The following is a 22,274-nucleotide window of genomic DNA, read 5'->3' on the forward strand; positions in this document are numbered from 1 at the left end:
CCTTAAATTGGCCTCGTTTAGATTTAGAGATGAGATGAGATGGTTTTAGAGGAAAGATAAAAGTTAAATAAAATATTATTATCATTATTTTTAAAAATTTGAAAAATATGAATTGTTTATTATATTTTATGTGGAAATTTAAGAAAGTTGTAATGATGAGATAAGATGAGTTGACCTCTCAATCCAAATGAGAAAATATGTCTTAAACTCATTTAGATATAAGATTTTTTTAGAACTATATGCAGAATTGGAATTGATTAATAAGAAAATTAAACAATTCATATACATGAGAAATTCTGAATCTCTCAAAAGAAAACAATCTCTTATATAATAATATATTTTGGCTCCCCTAATTAACTTATTACTCCTGGTGCTTAAATGAGGTAAGTTAAAACAATCCAAATGGAAATTTGACTCATAACTTGTAAACAAAATGGTTAACATCTTCAATTCCCAAGAAACAATACCAAAGCCAATACTCAAAACTCGAAAAGGTAACTTTTATAAAGGACTCCTGCTGAATCGAATCTTCATTTCGCATCATGCAGCAATTCCATGTCAAGTATTGTCCCACGTTTTGGCAGTTGAAGTTTCCCTGATGATCACTTCCATGTACATAACATTTAACCATATTTTTCATATTAAAAACAGACAAAAGCAAAAACGACTAAATACTGCATGTTTTATAGAGATCCAAGTTTGAGATGAAGCAAAGAGGTAGCATAACGTACCAGAAACATGACAAAGAAGAAAAGCTGGTTGGGTGATTGTCTGCATTCCCTTAATCAATCTGAGATTTTATGATCACTTCGACATCGTCAATGGAATTGAGAGATTTCAGGTACAAAATGGTGATCATCTTTTATTCCCAAAATAAACAATGCCAAGCCATTACTCAAAGGACTAAGCTTTATAGAGGTACTCTTGATGAATCTAATCTTCATTTCTCATCATGTCGCATTTCCGATGGTAAATTAAGAAAATTGACTAAGGAATCTAAATCTGATCCCAAACCAAGAGCACCATGATCATCCAGACATACTAAATGCAATCCCCATTCTTTCACTTCTACTTCCATAAATGAAGTTTGATCGGCGAACTGCTCAAATTTTGCTGTAGTGGAAATCTTCCGTTTATCCAGACTCTTCAATTTCCAACTTTCCAAATGTACCGGATCCCATAAATACTGCCATAATACAATTGGCTTATCCAAAATGACGTCCGTGGAAAGTGCAAACAAAAATTTGCAAAAATGATTTTCTGGAGTACAGTCATCCAACCAAATTGGAAACGCCACCATTTCATATCCGGAGAAATTAACCGGACGAATTGAATGGAATTGACAAACAATAAAGATAGCAATCCCCATCATCGACATCGTATCACCATCTGACTCTGTATCACCATCCGACTCTGTATCACCATCCGACTCTATCTTTAGAGAGGAGCCATTACACATGTCAAAAAAAAGAGAGGAGCCATTACTTTTATTGTGGACCCACTCCGGGATTGTAGATCCCAATGAACACCTTGTTATCGACACCCCAAAGCCCTGCACAAAAAGAGATGTTAATTGCCGCACAAACTAAGCTATTTTTGTTTTGGTGGATGTCGACTTAATGTTTTGTTTATGTCAACAGCACCCTACGTATATTTACGTGTGTTCTTTTCTAAATTGAAGAAGAGAGACTCACATCATCGGTACATCGAATATGCACCTGTTCCGTCTCATATTCTACAGGTGATCCGATATCACGATTGGTGGGATATAAGCTTTGTTTCGGCAAAGAGCAGTCATTAATGAACATAACCAAATCTCTTGATTCACGTGGCATCCTCTTTCCTCCTTCGAGTTCAAAATCACCAATGCTCTTGGGGAGTAGATTGACAGATGGTATTTGTGTTATAGCAGTTCCGTATGCCCGAAATTCCTTCAAGCTTTTCAACCTACTCAGGTCTGGAAATTTCTCAAGGCTTGGCCAACCATCCAACCAGAGAATTTCAAGAGATGACAAACTATAAATAACACTCGGAAAAATTGAGACTTCCGATGATGGTAACTTCAAGCTCTCTAGAGATATCTCTTGAGATATCATATCTCCCAGAATATTCAGGAAATTCCCAAGTCTTGAACATCCGTCTAAATTCAAATGTTTTAGTCGTTTGAGAAATCCGATGGATGGGTGAACCTTACACAAGCTTTCACATTCTTCAAAATCTATTATCTCAAGATTTAGAGCTCCACTGAAATCTGGTGTTTCAATCAAGTTTGAACCACCCAGATCTAATTCTTTCAAATTGTCTAAAACCTGTTATAAGCAAACAAGTAGTTATAATTAATTAGATCGAAATATGAATATATTAACTTATTTGGAAAATATATGAAGAGTGATTATTAAGAAGATCAATACATATTTATTTATAAGAGTGAAAAACTTACCACCAATGTCCCCTTCCATAGTTTTTTGATTCCAGTGCCAAACATTTCTATTACTTGTAGTCGTCTGAGAGTTCCGATGGATGGGTGGACCTCACACAAGCTTGAACAATTTGTCAGGTTTATTTCCTCAAGTTTTGGGGCTCCACTCAAATCTGGTGTTTCAATCAACCTATAAGAACCATTCAGATCTAAGATCTTCAAATTGTCTAAAACATGTTATAAACAAACAAGTAGTTAGTTGGACCAAATATGCAGTGGCAGAGCCACGTTGCGGCCCCCCAGAAATTTGAATATATATATGTTAATTTTTTTTATTTATTAAAATAATATTAATTTATTATGTATTGGCCCCTCGAAATAAATAAAACACATCTTATATAAAATAAAATACATATTTTTGTTATAAATAAAATTTTAAAAAAATTCTAACTATAACCAGTAGTATTTCTAACCTCTTTCCATTGTCTATATTGAAAGAGAAATAGTTAAGAATTTTGATTTAGATTCAATACTTAATGATTTTGTTTGTTTAAAAGAAGCGCAAGTTATAATTTTAGACACTCTGTATTTCTTTTGTTTAATATATTTATATGAATGTCTTTATATTATTTCAATGATATATTATTCTTGACATATCAAATACTTTTTTAATACATAAGTTGTTTTAAATGTATTTTATTTTTATTGTAAATCTTCCTATCAGATTATTATATATCATAAAAAAATTATATAAAAATAAAACAAAAAATATTTTATAAGAGTGAGAAACTTACCATCAATCCCTTCCACAGTCGTTTGAAGCGGCTGCGACGCATTCTTAGTTCAACAAGACCTTTTGGTTGGAAACTGCTCGGCCAGGATTTCGAAGGACAATTAGGCCAGTTTAGGAATTGCAACTTATCGCTTGGCATGTATTTTAAAGGATTTCCACGCCAGTTTATATATGATTGAAAATGCTCGAAACGAAGAAATCTCAATTTGAAATGAAGAAATCTCAATTTTCTCATCTTTGAGAATGCTTTGGCGTTAATATTGAATCTATGTTTCGCTTCATCAGGAAGATCAAAATAGAGGGATATGCACTCAATTGCATCAGTTCCCTGCAGGTAACCAAGAAGAGCGGATTAGCAAGAATTAGGATGAAAATATACCTTTTTATATTAATCTCTACACTACTCAACTTACGGTATCTTTCTCCAGCACGTGAAAGACATCCTCCCTACGACACAGCCTACTACGTCGTCCAGGTTCTTCAGGATCTTCGCGGCGAACTATTTCCTGTCCCATTTCTTTTAGCAAATCATGCATGAGAACTATTTCCTGCCCCATTCTTTTTAGCAAATCATGCATGAGATCTGATTTGCTTACAAGAGACTTGTCGACGAGAACCTCTAAGTCGATGGCTGGATATATTTCCCCAGAAAAACTTATGTAACAAAAACATGCCAGATCCAAAAACAATTTTTTCTGCGATTCCTCCAGCCCATCAAAACTTATTTTAAGAATATCAAAAATTTCAGTTTTAGGAATCGCTCCCAATTTATCCCTAGCACTTCTCCATAAATCTATTGTTCTCCCAAATAAGAAGCGACCCAAAACTTTAAGAGCTAAAGGAAGGCCTCCAGCATAACTCACAAAATCCATCGATAGATCCTTGTAATTCTCTGGAGGATTGGTTTTGTCGAAGGCTGACAAACTAAAGAGTTGCAAAGCATCGGCGGTTTGAAGCAGCTGAACCTCACAGATACCATTCACTCTATTTCTTATCAACAGATGACTATCTCTGCCTGTTATAATCACCCTACTCCCTGGACCAAACCATTTCCGATCCCCTGCTAATGTCGTCAATTGCTCGTCACGATCCACATCATCAAGGACAATAAAAACCCTTTTATTCTGCAGCATCTTCATTATCATCCCATTTCCCTGGTGATGATTGTATACACGTATTTTCTCTTGCATGATTGTAGAAAGGAGTTCTTTTTGTAAAGAAGCTAGATCACGAGCAGTAGTAGATCTTTCTCTAATACAAGAAATAAAGCTGCTTCCTTCGAATTGACAAGAAACTCTACCATAAATTAGTTGGGCCAGCGTTGTCTTACCAACGCCACCCATCCCATGAATTCCTACGAAGCGAACGTCATTCGATTCCATATGCAATAAGTTCATCATTTCCTCTACACGGGAGTTTATTCCAACAAATTTCTGGTTATCATGAATTAGAATATTTAGCATTGGATAATTGTAGAATATCATTCCACTGATTTGTTGTATAATTGTTGACTCGTGCCTGTAATTTGATAGAACAATTAACATAGACGAAAGCTAAATAGGCACGAACAAAAAAAATAAATAGGCACGAACAAAAACAAAAAAACAAACCTCTTTTAACTTATAATTAGAATATTTAGCATTGTTTTGTAGAAAAATTATAAGTGTCATGAGTAGCTAAATAGATAGATAGATAGTTGTTAATAACAACACTAACAATAACAATAACCGCAACAGTACTAGCTAGTGTTGACTAAACTGCTATCTCAAGGAGGACTAAATGTTACCTGTCACCCTTTATGTGTTCTCCGGCAAGATTACCGACTTTTGTGCAAGCATTTCTCCACGTATTAGTCTCTTTGATGTCTACCTTGGGATCTTTTTCATGTGCGGCGAAAGCTTCTGCAAAAGAACCTCTTTGATTTCTTACATCGGAAGGATCCACATGGTAGAAAATAGGAATAATTGTGAGGTTCTTCTTTTTCTCCCATTCAACGATCTCAGCAAGTTCCCTGAGGCACCATTTGGAAGAAGCATAATTTGCCGAAAAAATGACGATGGCGTATTGGGATTCTTGAATTGCTTGCGGAAGCTCTTGAGAAATGCATTTTCCTCGCTCTAGTGATTCGTCATCCCTAAAGACGAGAATACCTTTCCGTTTTAAATCAAAATAGAGATGATCCGTAAAACTTCTACGAGTGTCTTTGCCACAGAAACTAAGGAAAACATCATGTTTACATCGAGGTGTTGAGGAAGAAGGTGAGAAAGAGGTTATGATTTTTTCATCTTCTTCCGAACAAGATGAATTGTCTCTTTTTCTTTTCTTAGTATCTTCGGAATTAGTAGATGAAGAGGGTGTTTGAGTGGCCATGAATGCAAATGCGAGATATTTAGAAGCTTAATTGCGGAAGGAAATATTGGTAATTTGCGGGCTTAGCCAATGAGAAGAACAATGAAGATATCCTGAGTTAATCTGTATGTATATAATACTAGAAGCTAGCCATGGAGTACTGGTACTACTGGTCGACCTGAGGTGGAAAGTTCCAGGTAGACAGCATCAACTTTCGGTTTATTTGCACAACCACTCTCGAATTCATTTACTCTTAATTTTGTTGTGTTGTAATCTGGCGTGATTTGCACAACCACTCTCGAATTCATTTACTCTTAATTTTGTCGTTTTGTAATCTGGCGTGATTTGCACAACCACTCTCGAATTTATTTACTCTTAATTTTTTTGTTTTGTAGTCTGGCGTGATTTGCGCTTGGAAGCCACCTGGTAATTACATACGTACACGGTTTTGGTGGATTAATTATGGAGTCTTTCTAAATTAAAATAATTTTTTTATTCAACACCCATAAACCACAAGAAAAAATAAAATAAAAAATAAAAAAAATCATATACGCTGTTTAATATAGATTAGATTGTTTATCCGGATCGGATAAAATCCGGCCCGGCGATTCCAGTTCCGGTTTCCATTAACTCTCTCTCTCTAAGATTCTAATACTTAGCACTAGGAATTGAAACATCATGCATCGACATAGCTCGCAGTCTACTCAAAACTCGACGTTGGTCAGTTTTCTCCTAATTTCGTAGCCATCAACATTAATAATGCATGCAAAAAGAAAGAAATTTAAAACGCGTGGGGCCAATGAATTTGCAAGCCAAGGTTCTACGTAGCTTCGCTTCTCCTTCTCAAAGGAGGGTATATGACGATAGTTTTATTTCTCGATTATTACTATTTTACTATTTTATAGTGTATTCAAAATTTTTATTTTTTTATTAGTTTTTACTATGGCAGATTGGGATTCTTGAATTGCTTGCAAAAGCTCTTGAGAAATGCATTTTCCTCGCTTGAGTGCTTCATCATCCCTAAAGGCGAGAATGCCTTTCCGTTTTAAAACAACATATAGATGATCCGTAAAGCTCCTGCGAGTGTCTTCACCATGGAAACTAAGGAAAACTTCATATTTCCATTGAGGCGTCGAGGAAGAAGTTGGGAAAGAGGTTATGATTTTTTCATCTTCTTCCGAACAAGATGAATTGTCTCTTTTTCTTATCTTAGTATGTTCGGAAGTAGATGAAGAGGGTGTTTGAGTGGCCATGAATGCAAATGCGAGAGATTTAGAAGCTTAATTGTGGAAGGAAATATTGGTAATCTGCGGGCTTAGACAATGAGAAGAACAATGAGGATAGCCATGTATGGAGTACTAGTAGTAGTGGTCAACCTGAGATGGAAAGTTCAAGGTAGACAGCATCAACCTTCGGTTTGTGTAGTCAAAAGGTTATTGAAATGGGAAGAAGTGGAGGTGCACATGCAGAACCTTTTTTTTGCTTTTTAATCTGGCGTGATTCGCGGTTGGAGTAAAGATGCCAAAAGGAGTTGGAAGTGTTTGGTTGTTGCAGACATATTCATCTACCAGATCAAGCACGTGTACGTAATTTCCTGGTAGACAGCATCAACTCTCGGTTTATTTAAGCACTGTTTATGGTAACCCATCACCGGCCATTATAATTTGAAATCGAATTTGGACAATGCTAAAAGTTGTAACAGTGGGGTAAATGGAGAAAAACAAAAATCTATTTGGTTTGATTAAAAAAATCCTCATTTTTTCAAATCCAACTCAAGTAGATATGGATTATGTTACAAGGCCGATAACTATTACGGTAGATTTTCAACGTATGTAATTTCTAATTAGTCATGATCTAGAGGAAGTTCAAAATAAAAACACGTAAAAGAATTAATTTATTTGAATGACACAACCAGAAGAGTTTGTACTCTCCTTAGCCGTCCTTACAATTCATTAATTAAAATGCGTACGTACATAGAACAGGCCTAGGAAGGCATACGAAAGTTTTAGGCAACTTCTCTCATTTTATACTTAATAGAGTGATAGCAAATATATATATAAATTAATTTGATAAAATTATTGACTGACTTGGCAAAAATACAAGAGGGTGTTGATTTGCGCTTGGAATTTATTAAACAAACTGATATGCGCTTGGAATTTATTTACTCTTAATTTTGTTGTTTTGTAATCTGGCGTGATTTCCCCAACCACTCTCGAATTTATTTACTCTTATTTTTTTTGTTTTGTAATCTGGTGTGATTTCCCCAACCACTCTCGAATTCATTTACTCTTAATTTTGTTGTTTTGTAATCTGGCGTGATTTGCACAACCACTCTCGAATTCATTTACTCTTAATTTTGTTGTTTTGTAATCTGGCGTGATTTGCACAACCACTCTCGAATTCATTTACTCTTAATTTTGTTGTTTTGTAATCTGGCGTGATTTGCACAACCACTCTCGAATTCATTTACTCTTAATTTTGTTGTTTTGTAATCTGGCGTGATTTGCACAACCACTCTCGAATTCATTTACTCTTAATTTTGTTGTTTTGTAATCTGGCGTGATTTGCACAACCACTCTCGAATTCATTTACTCTTTTAATTTTGTTGTTTTGTAATCTGGCGTGATTTGCACAACCACTCTCGAATTCATTTACTCTTTTAATTTTGTTGTTTTGTAATCTGGCGTGATTTGCACAACCACTCTCGAATTCATTTACTTTTTTAATTTTGTTGTTTTGTAATCTGGCGTGATTTGCACAACCACTCTCGAATTCATTTACGCTTGGAAGCCACCTGGTAATTACATACGTACACGGTTTTGGTGGATTAATTATGGAGTCTTTCTAAATTAAAATAACTTTTTTTATTAAGCAGCATCCATACACCACAAGAAAAATAAAATTAAAAATTAAAAAAAAAATCATGTATATTAATGTGTAATTAACAAGCAATGGAAAACGTAGGCATGCTTGCCTAATTGACTTCCATATCCAAGATAATGTCATCCTGAAAAGAGCGATAATATATATAAGGGCAGGCCTACTATGTCACCCATCGTTTACCGCTTGGCGTGCCGTTTAGTTATTAAATTATCTTTTTTTATTCTTTTTTTATATATTTTAATATATTTAAATATTTTTAAAAAATAAAAAAAATATACAAATACAGTTAAAGTCACTTTGTTAATCACTAAATAAAAATAAAATAAAAAATAAAATTTTCTTCCTGAGCAGTACACTTGATCGGTATCGCCCTGGGATAAAATTAGCCTAGCAAATACTAGTAATAAAATAAGCTCATACAATTACATGTAAACACAATACATGTACAAGAAATTCATCACATTTAATTCAAATAATTATTATTCACAAAAAATAATAATCTAGACAATTCATAACATGAAATAAAAGCTAGCCAAGGAGTACTAGTACCACTGGTCGACCTGAGCAGGAAAGTTCCAGGAAGATGCAGCATCAACAATTTCTGTTATGGAATGCTTGCTTACAAGCGCGTATGTACGTAATTTCCAGTTGGGCTTCCACCCACTTTGGAACTTCTTGAGTAGAACACAAATAATCATGCAGAGGGAGATTAAAATCAAACGTAATTTCTTTGAATGATACGGGAAGGTTCTATAACTCTTCCCGCATTTCATTAAAATGCGTACTTTGGGCTATGAACGCATGCGAAAGTTTTGCGCAACTTCCCGCAATTCATTAAAAGTCCATATTGACTGACTTGGCTACATTTTTTAAAGGAAGAAAAAATTCATTTTATATAATAGCTATTTAATTTTTTTGATTGACTAACCAACTTTCTTACCGACTTGTCGACCTGCCTATGTCTTTTTACGGAGAGAAAATTTCCTGCCGACACTTTCTAAATCTACTTTTTTTTCTTTCTAAAAAAAAAAACTTGCGTTTTAAATAATGCAGTTCTTTTTAAATTAAGTCTCTTGCCTATTTAAAATATGGATAATGCTAGGAAACTATTAAATGTACTCACAAATTTACATATTAGTACACAAAACTTTTTTTATTTACTTAAACATCCTTAACCATTAAAAAAATAAAAAAAATATAAATTTACTAATAATCATTTCTTTAACCATTAAAAAAAATAAAAAGTAAAATAAAATAATAATAGATGAGTGTGCACATTTGATAGGCATATTTAATAGTCATACTATTATTTTCCTTAAAATATTATCACATATCTTTGGAATACGTGAAAAACTCTACATAAAATTTTTTTAAATTAAATAAATATGAAATCTATATATTAATTATTTAAAAGTAGATCTTATTTTTTTTTTAGTTTACATACTTTATAATTATATCTAACGTTACTCTTTATTATAAGATGATAAGACCAGGTTATGCATGCTCTGAAATTATGTAACAATATTCTATTAAACTAGTACTACTTATTTCAAGAGTACCACAAAATATATATTTTGTTTCAATTTTTGGTATAATTTTGTTTTATGCTATATTATAAGAGTTGTAATTTTGTGGAAAAACAATATCAATAGGAAAGAATAGACAAAGTTTAGTTAGATTTAAGGCTCAATTACAAGTCTTTTCTCTTGGTCAGCGTAGACAGCATATTCTTATCTGTAAAGAATATGAGAAAGCTAATCCCACCGATCGAGGATCTATATTCGACGATGGATTTCGATAATTTTTTTTAAAATTTTTTTAATTAATAATTAAGAAAATAGTTTTTAATAATATTGTGAATTCTTTTAAAATATTTAAAGATATAAAAAATAATTTAAAAAATAAAAAAAGATCAATTGGTCTTGTCAGGATCGCCATTCTGTTTTTAAGAGATCAGGGATAATCATGCCATATCATGTGCACAACTAATACTGTTAAATTAGATTTTCAAGGTAAAAACTGAGTGTGAGTACCTTCAACATCTTTATTTATCCAAGTCTAATCACAAGTCGCTCATTCATGTTCTCCTTAATTTCCCAGTCATGATCCAGAAAAAGATCAAAATGAGATGCGTAAAAGAAATAATTCTCTGAATGACACGAGAAGGTTATGTCAAATTTTTTGCAATTCCTTAACACGTACATACATTGTGCCTATGAATGGATACGAAGGTTATGCACAACTTCTCTCGTTTTGTACTTAATAGAATGATGTTAAAAATATAAATTAATTTGATAAAACTGTTGACTGACTTAGCTACATTTTCTAGAGGATGATCGAAGAAATTCATTTGATAGTGATTGCAAATTAGTAGCTACTTTATTTTCCGATCATGATTAGAACCAACTTTCTTATCGACATTGTGGACTTACCTATGGAATAGTTTGGACGGTAAGTTAAGATGAGATAAATTAAAATGAAAGTTAAAACTTGAATAAAGTTAATAATTATAAATCAAATATATAATGTAAAATATGAACAAAATACGAAATAGTAATAAATATAAAAAGTTAGGATAAGAGAGAAGTAAACTCAATATTTTAACGAGATTAGCCCCACTACCTACTTTATCGCCTCGAGCTACCTCTTGAGAATTTTCAAATTTACAATTCAACATTCTTCAAATAGAGATAGAAACCTATTACATATTTGAGCAATACTGTTACAAAGAATTTGTGTAGAACACTCTATACTTACAACCACCTTACACGTAGTGATTAAACTATTCTCTATGTAAAAAGTCTTTTATACGCACAAGGTTTATGTGAGGATACTTTGCCTTAATCTAAGGCTTGCCATATGTGACATAACTGACCCTTAATTCTAAGAGATTTTTTTTGTATATACTTTCCATTTATTTGTCCTCTAATTGATATGTAATTATTTATATTTCATACAATTTGTAATTAAATATAAATGGAAAATATTCTACACTTTACAAGTGTGGTGGTTTCATCAAACCTTTTCAGTTTATAGACTCTTTTACTGATACAAGAGTTAATAATGGTTAAATTATCATAGAACACTTTTCAATAAGTTAAATAAAAATAATACAGCATAAACTATATATATGTATATCTATTAAAATCAATAAATGTTAAGGTTCAATGTTTAGAGATGAGAAATTGAAAGTTTTGAATGAATGTTGTAAAACTTGCAATTAATGTGTCTATGCTCTTGTTGTGAATTTGGAGATTTTAATCGATCTATTTATAGGCATATGAGACTTCATTTTCAAACTTAAAAAGATTCACACGTAAAAAATGGGCATCACTCACTTTTCAAAATTTTTAAATAAAAGTTCATCTTTTTTGCAATTATCAAAGACAACATCATTTACTTTTTAAAAATTTCAAACAAAATAATCTACATTTTGCATATGTCAAAAAGAGTATCAATTACTTTTGAAAATTTTCAAACTTATCATGTATATGTAAGAGATGACAATCAATCATCTTTCAAATTTAAAAAAATTTAAACTTTTAATTAGGTCATGCATATGTAAAAAATGCAATTTGATGGTTTATGAGAAAAGATAAATATTGAGCCCTAATCCAATTTTTAATTTTTCAAGATATGTATAAAATTACTCTAAGAGTTTTGTTTGTGAGCTTGTTTTCTTTCTTGCTCAAGCTTGGTTTGTTGATGTGTTTGGCTCAATTGTGTAGACAATTTGAGATTTGTGCTTGGCTCCATTATTGTATAGATCGACAACTTGAGATTGAGACTCCTTTATACTACTTGAATTCATTTGTTATATTTAAAATCTATATATAGATATATAATTATATGAAACTTGAAATATTGGATTCAGCTTATTATTATTTTAGGATTTGAAAAAGTTGACTTGTTTATTATATTTTTTGTGAGAATTTGAAAAATATTATAATGATTAAATGAAATGAGATGAAATACTTCTTATATCCAAACTGGTCCGTCTTTAGGTAGAGAAAACTTCCCTTCCGCCACTTTTAAACCTATGTTTTAACTAATACAATATCTTTTTAGAGTAATGTTATTTATCATCTATATTCTCATTATTTTTTCATCATTTTATCATGTGGCATTAAATGATTAGAAACTATTTATTATATTTTATTTGTGAACTTATTATTTAATATTATATTATAAATTGATAAGAAGATAGTGAGATAATAAATGGTAGAATGCATTGATCAGAATTTGATCAGAAAGAGGAAGGAAGCAGAGCTGCGCACTTAATAATTCCCAGATTACATATTTTATTAGGGTGGAAGGTTAAGCATGCGCAGCTCCGCTTTACTAACTTTTTGACGACTACATCTTAATTTAATGATCATTATACAATCCTTACTGAAGAGACCTGAGCTGGAAAGTTCCCGGTAGATCATGCAATTACATCATGATCTATCCAGGCAGGGGATTACTAGGCCATCAAAAGTCTATCTATTTGCCTTTATATATCCAATACAATGTCATGCTTTTATATATGGACAATGCCTTTTGGAAAAGAGGGATTACAAATATATAAGTCTGCAAATAGACTTTTTTTTTTTTTTTTTTTAAACACAATTCTGCAAATACACTTGGAAGTCTTCTAACCGCTAATCACGCCATATTTAATATAAATAAATAAAAATAAAAATAAAAAAGGAATGAATATGGTAGGTCCAATCCACTGACTCTACTTCTGAATATGCTTTATGAACATTGTCATTTGGAAAAGAGTTATAATATTAGAGAAATGGACAAATGGTGGTAACAATTGAGGTAGATTAGATACCCATAGGAGTGGAGTCTGCTTGTGACGCGCGTTTGAATGAATTAATGGGCTACCATCATCATCACTGTGGACAGCATTTTATTTTATTATGTGTGTGTGAGTAAATGTGTGTGCCAATGGTGGCAGTGCAGAATTGATTAGGCTTATCTTATTTTTTTGAGGAATCATGGGTTTATAATCATTCAAGTACACATATAAACAGAATCTTCATGGCTTCTAACATGTACTCCATTATTGACATCTCCCCTCTTTTCTCACTCTTTGATTCATCTTTCTAGGGTGACCAAGATTTCCTATCATGAATCCTTTGTAACGTCTATGCGGTGACTGCTACATATTTCACAAATAAGAGAGAGAACCATCACTACCAACTTAGTACTTCAAAGCACTTCCCATTTGCAAGAAGAAACATATATTTTTAATCATCATGTACAACTTCCTTGAAATCTTTATCCCGTTACAGTGCTTATAGCTGGAAAGTTCAAAGTAGATGCAGCATCGGAACGCATTGATCAGAAAGTGGAAGGAAGGAGCTGCGCACAACAAACGCGTATGTACCTAATTTCCAGATTACATATTTTATTAGGGGGGAAGGTTAAGCATGCGCAGCTCCGCTTTAGTAACTTTTTGACGACTACATCTTAATTTAATGATCATTATACAATCCTACATCTTTAGTCCTACAAGAGCTGAGAAGAACAGTGCTGAAGAGATGATGAGTTCTATAAATAAAGAAGCTAGCCGCACTGAAGAGACCTGAGCTGGAAAGTTCCAGGTATATCATGCGACATCATGATCTATTTAGGCAGGGGATTGTTAGGCCATCAGAAGTCTATCTATTTGCCTTTATATATCCAATACAATGTCATGCTTTTATATATGGACAATGCCTTTTGGAAAAGAGGGATTACAAATATATAATTCTGCAAATAGACTTTTTTTTTTTTTGTTTTTTTTAAACACAATTCTGCAAATACACTTGGAAGTCTTCTAACCGCTAATCACGCCATATTTAATAAACATAAATAATAATAATAATAATAAATAAATAAATAAATAAATAAAGTTAAAGAATGAATATCGTAGGTCCAATCCACTGACTCTATTTGTATTTGCTGGTGACACCATTAATTAATTCTATCATATATGCTTTATGAACATTGCCATTTGGAAAAGAGTTATAATATTATATATATTTCTACAAATGGACTTGCATAGAAGTCTTTGTTAATTTGTTGCAGGTAATTTCCAGGTGGCTTCCAACCGCTTTAAAAAAAACGTTAATAATGGGCTTGCCCATAACTAGGCCCAGTTTCCCTATTCAGATTGGGCCTGGGCCCATGGACCAAGCTGAAATTTAGATTAGCCCACCCCTGTTTAAAAACAATAATGTAAAAAAATAATTCAAAGAATCTAAAATACTGTTAACAAAAAGTTAAAAAACTAATTTTTTTTTACTAAGGAGAATTTTTCATTTTATGAAGGAGCGGTGCTACTCAGGCAAGGAGCGGGCTACCATACCGCCTGAGTAGCACCGCTCCATTTGACCAATAGTTGTTTTTTATTTTTTTTTTCTTTTCACATTTTTTTAATATATTTAAATATTTTTTAAAAATAAAAAAATACATCAATACACTTCAAATCACTTCCTTTATTACTAAGTAAAAAAAAAAATTGACCAAGCGGTACACTTGAGCGGTATGACTCAAGCGGCATATAGGCTTTTCTCTTTTATGAATTGGGTTTATTTTACTTTTATAGGCTATTTTACAATAATACCCCTTATTTAAAATATATTTTTATAAAAATATTGTAAAAAGAGTCGTGTCTATCATTTTCCATTTGAAATAGATAAGTTTTTGCCTTATTTGAGCATTCTCATTGGCTAAGACAAAGACAAGGCTAAAATTACATGTTTTACCTTTTACTCATTCCATTCAAGAGAGATTCACATGTTCGATTATCCATCTATTAGTCAAAATAATAAAAAATATATATATTATTAATTTAATATTTTTTATAATTTTTTTTATCTAATTTATTTTTCTCATATTTTTTTAATTCAAATTCATTGTAAATTGTATGAATCTAAGTACCTATATATATATATGATAATTAGTGATGCAACTATTATGTATCAAAGAAATGAAAGAAATTAGTATAAATTATTCAATGGTACTGGGTGAATAGTAACCATAAAAATAATATATAGAGAGTTACTTTAGTTAGCAAGCAAAATATTTATATTTTACCCCTTTTAATATAGATCATTTTAAGAGATTGTTAGCCAAATTTTAATTTGTATTTACATTTGGCTAATCCATGAATGTTCCAACCGTTTAATGGTGTATTTTCAGGATTTTCCTTGTCAAAGCATTTTGAAATGGCGATCTACATGTCAAACATTCGCCATTATATGTCTCAAAATTTAAATAAAAAGGGGGATTTATATTTTTACAAATATCTAGTTAGAAACCTAACAAGAGGATTGACATGTAGCATACCAATTCCATATTTGTTTTTAATTGGGTGAGGCGTGGCATTAGTATGCCACATGAATACTTCAATTAAGAAAGTTTTAAAATACTGGTGCCACATCAGCTTCAATATGCCAATCGTGCATATTGATTTGTTTTCTTCTCGACGAGGGGAAACGTATTTTGATTAAATGGTAAGAATTTGTGAGTCAACAATGAGTATTAGGGGTGGGCAGCAGTGTAACACTTGGGCCTAGCACGAAACTTGCGTTCAAAAAAAGAAAATTTGGGTTAATATCTATGAAATGCCCACTTAAGATTTAATGAGTAATTTTGGAATAGACTGACCCAAAATTTATGTTGACAGAATATGAATTTTATTGGATTTGATAATTAGGTTAAAATCCTTTTAAATGAGCCAAGTGAGAATTGGCTCGAAAAATTTAAGGAACAAGTTGTATTATTTTTAGAGATTGCGTTAAGGCCCATAACTCACAAAAACAAAAAGTCCAAACCTTGTACGCCTAAAAACCCAAGCCTAGCTACTCAACATCTTATGCATGTTTCTTTATCCTATTTCCTTGGCTACGGTTTTTATCTTCCTATTTATCCCTATCTTGCACGTAGGTTCATCTTCCCGCTAAAAAAAAAAAAAAAAAAATTAGGGACGCACCCTTCCTCCACGTTTAGAGAATAAAAACTAAAGCCCCCACCTTTAAGTGCCAATCCTCACAAAACACGCCCCACCCATACACGTACAAACCATGCATCGGAATACCGAGTGAGCCTTTGTTTTGGTACTTGCGGCCTCTCCCCACCACCTTGCAGTACCCACCATCTTCACGACCTCCACCCGATTGCTATTGTCAGGGAACCATCGTGCACTGCTGCAGCATCTCAGCAACTCAACCACCATCATCCATAAGAGGGTCTTGTTCCGCGCGTGGTTGTCAGGCGCCGTAGTGACAAAGTGCGTTCGCTGGCTACATGTGCTGTACAGGTAGATTCGAAACCTCCAGATTTGACCCACCTCACCTCACATTAACCGGCGTGTGGTCCCCACTCACCACTATAGACGAGCGTGAAGAAACTCAATCCGCTACAGTCTAGCCCACATAATGCCATACTCCCTACTATGTTTTCCGATTTCTCCCCTACTCTCCAACCGTTTAATAATGTATTTTTTGAATTTTCCTTGTCAGAGCACTTTGGAATGGTGACCAACATGTCAAACATTCGTCGTTATACGTCTCAAAATTTAAATAGAATGGGGATTTATATAAGAGTAATATTATGTACAGTTATGGAATGTACAAGTGCCGTGTAACCATTTTAAAAAAGAGTATGGTCAATTATTAAAAAATTAATTTCTTTTCATGTGAGTTCTGTATTTATTCAATTTTTTTTAAATGTTTGTGTGGCGTTTGCATACTCACGATTGCAACTATTATTATTTTTATTATTATAATATATTAATGACTTTCGGTGAACATATGAGGAGGAAAAAAAATTCATTGCACAAAAACAAAGAAAAAAAGCTTTTGTGGATTTTTACAGATCAATAACCAAATATAAAAATGGTTGTGCTGCATCTATGGATATTGGGTCTCGATTTTGGATCCCAAGATGTGTAATTTGTTTTTGTTTTTTTTTTTCATGCATTTTTAAAAAAAATTAAATATTTGTTAAAAAAATTTACAACATTATTAAAAACTATTTTTAATCATTAAATTAAAAAAAAAAATACAATGGAAACCCATTGTCGAGTTCTATAGCATTTTCCATATAAAAAAGAATTGGGATTTAAATGAAATCAATAACTAGGCGTTGGTTTTGACTTTTTCAAAATTTGGGATCATAGTTTCAAAATTTCAGACCATAGTTTTTCAATTTTACAATATCAATATTTGAGAATCATATTGCTAGCAATCAGGTATTTTTACAAATCTCTAGTTAGAAACCTAGCAAGAGGATCGACATGCAGTATACTAATTCCATGTTTGTTTTTAATTGGGTGAGGCGTCGCATTAGTATACCACATCAATACTTTAATTAAGAAAATTTTAAAATACTAGTGCCACATCATCTTCAATATGCCAATTGAGCATATTGATTTGCTTTCTTGTCGACGAGGGGAAAAGTATTTTGATTCAATGGTAAGAATTTGTGAGTCAATAACGAACGTTTGGGAGGGCCCACACCCCGCTACCCCACCCTTGCATAGTGGGGCAGGCAACCCAGCCTGCACATTGTGGGGCGGGAGCCCTACTCCGCATGGAGAAAGCCCAATGCCGGTGTGTGACTGTAATACAAGAGTCCTACATTGTATTGCTTTGGCCTCTTGTATAAAGGCTTCATTAGGTTATATTAACTTACACATTACATGCATTAACATCTCATCTCATTTGACTATCTAAACCGCACCTAGAAGTTTAGGCTTGTTTGTTTTCGGAAATGAGATAAAAGTTAAAAATTAAATAAAATATTGTTATAATATATATTTTTTATATTATTTTTGTTTTGAGATTTTAAAAAGTTAAATTATTTATTTTATTTTGTTTAGAGATTTGAAAAGATTATAATAACTAGATAAAATGAAATAAATTAAATGGAGAAGTTTGTGAAAACAAGCTAGCCAGGATTATTGACGGTAATATTTCTAATGTGCACTATACAATCAGAAGAACAGTGAAGAGATCATGAGTTCTATATAGAAGCCAGCCATCGAGTACTAGTGGTCGACATGAGGAAAGTTCCAAGTCTTTGCGGTCAACTCAGAAGTCTTTCTATTATTTTAGTCCTCGTTATTTTTGCAAAGCCTAATAAATAAAGAAAACAGCTACCATGCCGCCTAATAGTTATCGTTCCATTTGACTGCTAAGTAAAATTTTTTTAATTTAAAAATTAAAGAAGTGATTTTTAATGTCTTAATGTATTTTTTTATATTTTTTAAAAATGTTTAAAAATAATAAAAAATGTGAATAAAATAACATAATAAAAAAAAACACTACTTTTGCACTAGCGGTCATTTGCAGTGGCTTAGTATCTCTACTCATAAATTAACATGCGTACCAATTCCTGAGTACTTCCCTCTTCTCTGCATGATTTATTTTCATGTTATGATTACTAACTTTATGATTAAGGGCAATTCGGGATTGCGGTAAGAGTTTAAAAAAGTTTTTAAATAGATTTAAAAATTCTCTAATAGAAAAATTAGATTTTTTAGGTGTTATAAATCAAAACATTTTTAATCTCAAATAAGTTAAAAAGTATGTTTAAATAAAAACATCATTTTAATGCTTTTTTCTGAAAAGTATTTTTCTGAATAATGTGGAATGTAATTTGAATTTTAAAAATACTACCAATGGACGAAAATATCCATTCAACTTTCAAATAATAATAACTTTCAAACTTTCAGAAATATGGTTATAATCTTTTAAAAATTTAAATAATCGTCATTTCTACTCCAGAAAGCATTTCTTTAATTTGTTTCCAAACAAATATAACATGATTGAAAGTGTTTTAAACATATCGTTATCAAACAGTAAATAACTTTTTAATAGTAGAATTTATTACTTAAATTATAAGTTATAAAATTTATTACTTAAATTTTAAGTTATAAGCCTGATTGAGCTGAATTATTACATATTTTACATATTTAGAACCAATATATTTCAATTACTTTATTGATATTATTATTAGTTTTAGATGAAAAAATGATTAAGAAGCATAAATCTGAGTTTGTAATTTAATTTGGTTAATATCATGGTTTATACTTATTTTTATAACCTGTGATTTAATTGGATAATAATTCTTCACGTGCACAACACATTTTTTTATATTATATTCTTCTTTTTAATTTTTTTTAATCTTCTATTATTCTTTTTGTTTTTACTTCTTTTTTTCTGAAAAGTGTTTTTCTGAATAATGTGGAATGTAATTTGAATTTTAAAAATACTACCAATGGATGAAAATATCCATTCAACTTTCAAATAATAATAACTTTCAAACTTTCAGAAATATGGTTATAATCTTTTAAAAATTTTAATAATCGTCATTTCTATTCCAGAAAGCATTTCTTTAATTTGTTTCCAAACAAATATAACATGATTGAAAGTGTTTTAAACATATCGTTATCAAACAGTAAATAACTTTTTAATAGTAGAATTTATTACTTAAATTATAAGTTATAAAATTTATTACTTAAATTTTAAGTTATAAGCCTGATTGAGCTGAATTATTACATATTTTACATATTTAGAACCAATATATTTCAATTAATTTATTGATATTATTATTAGTTTTAGATGAAAAAATGATTAAGAAGCATAAATCTGAGTTTGTAATTTAATTTGGTTAATATCATGGTTTATACTTATTTTTATAACCTGTGATTTAATTGGATAATAATTATTCACGTGCACAACACATTTTTTTATATTATATTCTTCTTTTTAATTTTTTTTAATCTTCTATTATTCTTTTTGTTTTTACTTCTTTTAAATATTCAAAAGGCACATATGAATTTAGTGGAAAGAAATACGGAACCCATGCTTGAAATTAAAGAAAATGGTGAGAAAGAAAGCAGTTTTGGTTGCAGCACCCGGAAGAATAAAAAAAAAAAAGAAGAAGATAAGCATCAATTGGGCATATGCCAATAGGGGTGTCAAATCATGTTAACGAGTCGTGTCAAAGCATGTATATTATACTATATAGATCAACCCTAACCCTACCCGTTAAACTTATCGTATCAAAATTTCAAATCCTAACATGACCTATTAATATAACGGGTCGTATCGTATCAATCCGTTTTGACCCATTAGTGAATATTATGAAATAGGTTAACACGACACAATCCGACCCATTTTAAACTATTTATGTAAATGGGTTGAATAAGCCCGAAATTAACCCTTTTGACATAATTAAATTTAGCATAATTTTTTATAATGTTAAAATTACAATATCTATAAAAATTATAAAACTAATTACAAGTCCAAAATAACAATCTAAACAGTAAAAATATCTAAATTAAAATTCTAAAAATTTTATTTTAGGTATAAGGGTATAATTGTAACTTTAACTTTTTTAACGTGTTATAACGGGTTGACCTATTATCAATCCGTTAATGGGTCAACATGTTTTGACCCGAATACAGTTAAGACTAAATCCTAACCCTATTATTATTGTGTCGTATTTGTATTGGATTAACGGGTATTGTAACATATTGTCACTCTTATGTGCAAATGCTTTGGGATGAAAGAGCAAAAAGAGATTACGAATGAAATGGTTTATAGCTGGCGCCCATATAGAGAATCAACATCATGCACATTGTCCAATTTTCATGCAACAGTTTTTTGACACAACATGGAGAAAAATAGAAAAATAGCAAGGCAATTTTCATTTGGATGGACGTGCAAGACAACATTTCTTGTTCACGTGGAACACGGACAAATGCACGCAAGACACGCAGCTTGTGCATGCAAATTCCAAACATGCACTAAGTATGTTAAAGTAGATTCTTCAATCCGCAATGGCTTCAATTATATGAATGTGCTTAGTGTTTTAGTTATCTTAAAGTTTGATATTCTTATCTACGTGCACTTTTTTTTTTTGGATAAAAAGCATAGGGTATTCATTAATAATGAAATATTACAACTAGACTTGAAACATACATTACAAGTTAACTACATTATTAATAGCACCTCCGTAGACAACCGTGATTGACATGGACTAGTCTCTACTACAAACCTCTACAAACCCAAAGGTTGAGAGACTGCACAACTCTATCCAGAGACAGAGTGACAAAACCTCATATACCATCTAAGACGGATAAGAGGACAAAACTTTATGGACTACTGTCCAAGAGACCAAGTTTTTTTTTTTTTTAATTTTTTAGAAAAACAATACAAAACATAAACTACATGAAAAATAATACAACACTAAAACATTAAAAAAACACTCATGATGGTCTTTGGTCAGCCCACGCTATTTGTGCCCGCACCATCCGCATGCGTGCCTCCTCCATGTTTTGCTCCAAAGCACTCCACCACAGCATCACATGGTGCTACACCGAAACCACGCACCCCAGTCCTAAGATTTACGGAAGGCACCACGAAATTATGCTGGCAACCCAGAGACGTCAACTACACTATGTCGTCATCCTCACCCCAGCCCAGAACCCCCCTTCACGTGAAGTTCCTTCCAGCCATTAAGTTCCACCTATGTTTTTGTAGATGGAAACAGAGCTTGGCAGCGGCACTAAAGTTCCTCCACAGAAGGCGTTTGACCACCTGGAATGGCAGCCACATCAACGCTCATCTGGTGTGGCTTGCGTCCGGGTTGCACTCGGGAGGTGTTCCTCCCCTTGAGCCACTGTGCCACAGCCATGAAGACAAGACCCCGTCGCACCTTATTAGCCAACACCAAAGCAGGGCCGACTAAATAATTATCATGCATACAAGGCCGACTAAATAATGTGCTGTATTTTCCCATAATACCTTAATTAATGAGATTGGAATATGCAAATGTACT

General features: G+C 32.1%; 1 protein-coding gene and 1 pseudogene across 3 annotated transcripts; one reads left to right on the forward strand and one right to left on the reverse strand.

Moving 5' to 3' along the window:
- Positions 1 to 22,274, forward strand: part of LOC122293869 — a 63,369-nt pseudogene that overhangs the window by 20,850 nt on the left and 20,245 nt on the right.
- Positions 241 to 5,807, reverse strand: LOC122293938 (disease resistance protein RPV1-like). Of its 3 annotated transcripts, none has more exons than XM_043102404.1 (7): positions 4,999 to 5,807; positions 3,626 to 4,730; positions 3,214 to 3,540; positions 2,441 to 2,609; positions 1,695 to 2,309; positions 732 to 1,552; positions 241 to 595 (listed from the first exon to the last, which is right to left on the reverse strand). In XM_043102404.1, exons 1-4 carry the CDS (start codon positions 5,580 to 5,582, stop codon positions 2,601 to 2,603), a joined length of 2,025 nt encoding a protein of 674 aa, XP_042958338.1. In that variant the 5' UTR covers positions 5,583 to 5,807; the 3' UTR covers positions 241 to 595; positions 732 to 1,552; positions 1,695 to 2,309; positions 2,441 to 2,600. The 3 variants fall into 3 exon arrangements, with proteins under 3 accessions (XP_042958338.1, XP_042958337.1, XP_042958336.1); XM_043102403.1 differs by having other exon boundaries at positions 241 to 605; XM_043102402.1 differs by having other exon boundaries at positions 241 to 1,552.

This window comes from Carya illinoinensis, chromosome 14 (assembly GCF_018687715.1).
Source record: "Carya illinoinensis cultivar Pawnee chromosome 14, C.illinoinensisPawnee_v1, whole genome shotgun sequence".
NCBI classification, from domain to species: domain Eukaryota; kingdom Viridiplantae; phylum Streptophyta; class Magnoliopsida; order Fagales; family Juglandaceae; genus Carya; species Carya illinoinensis.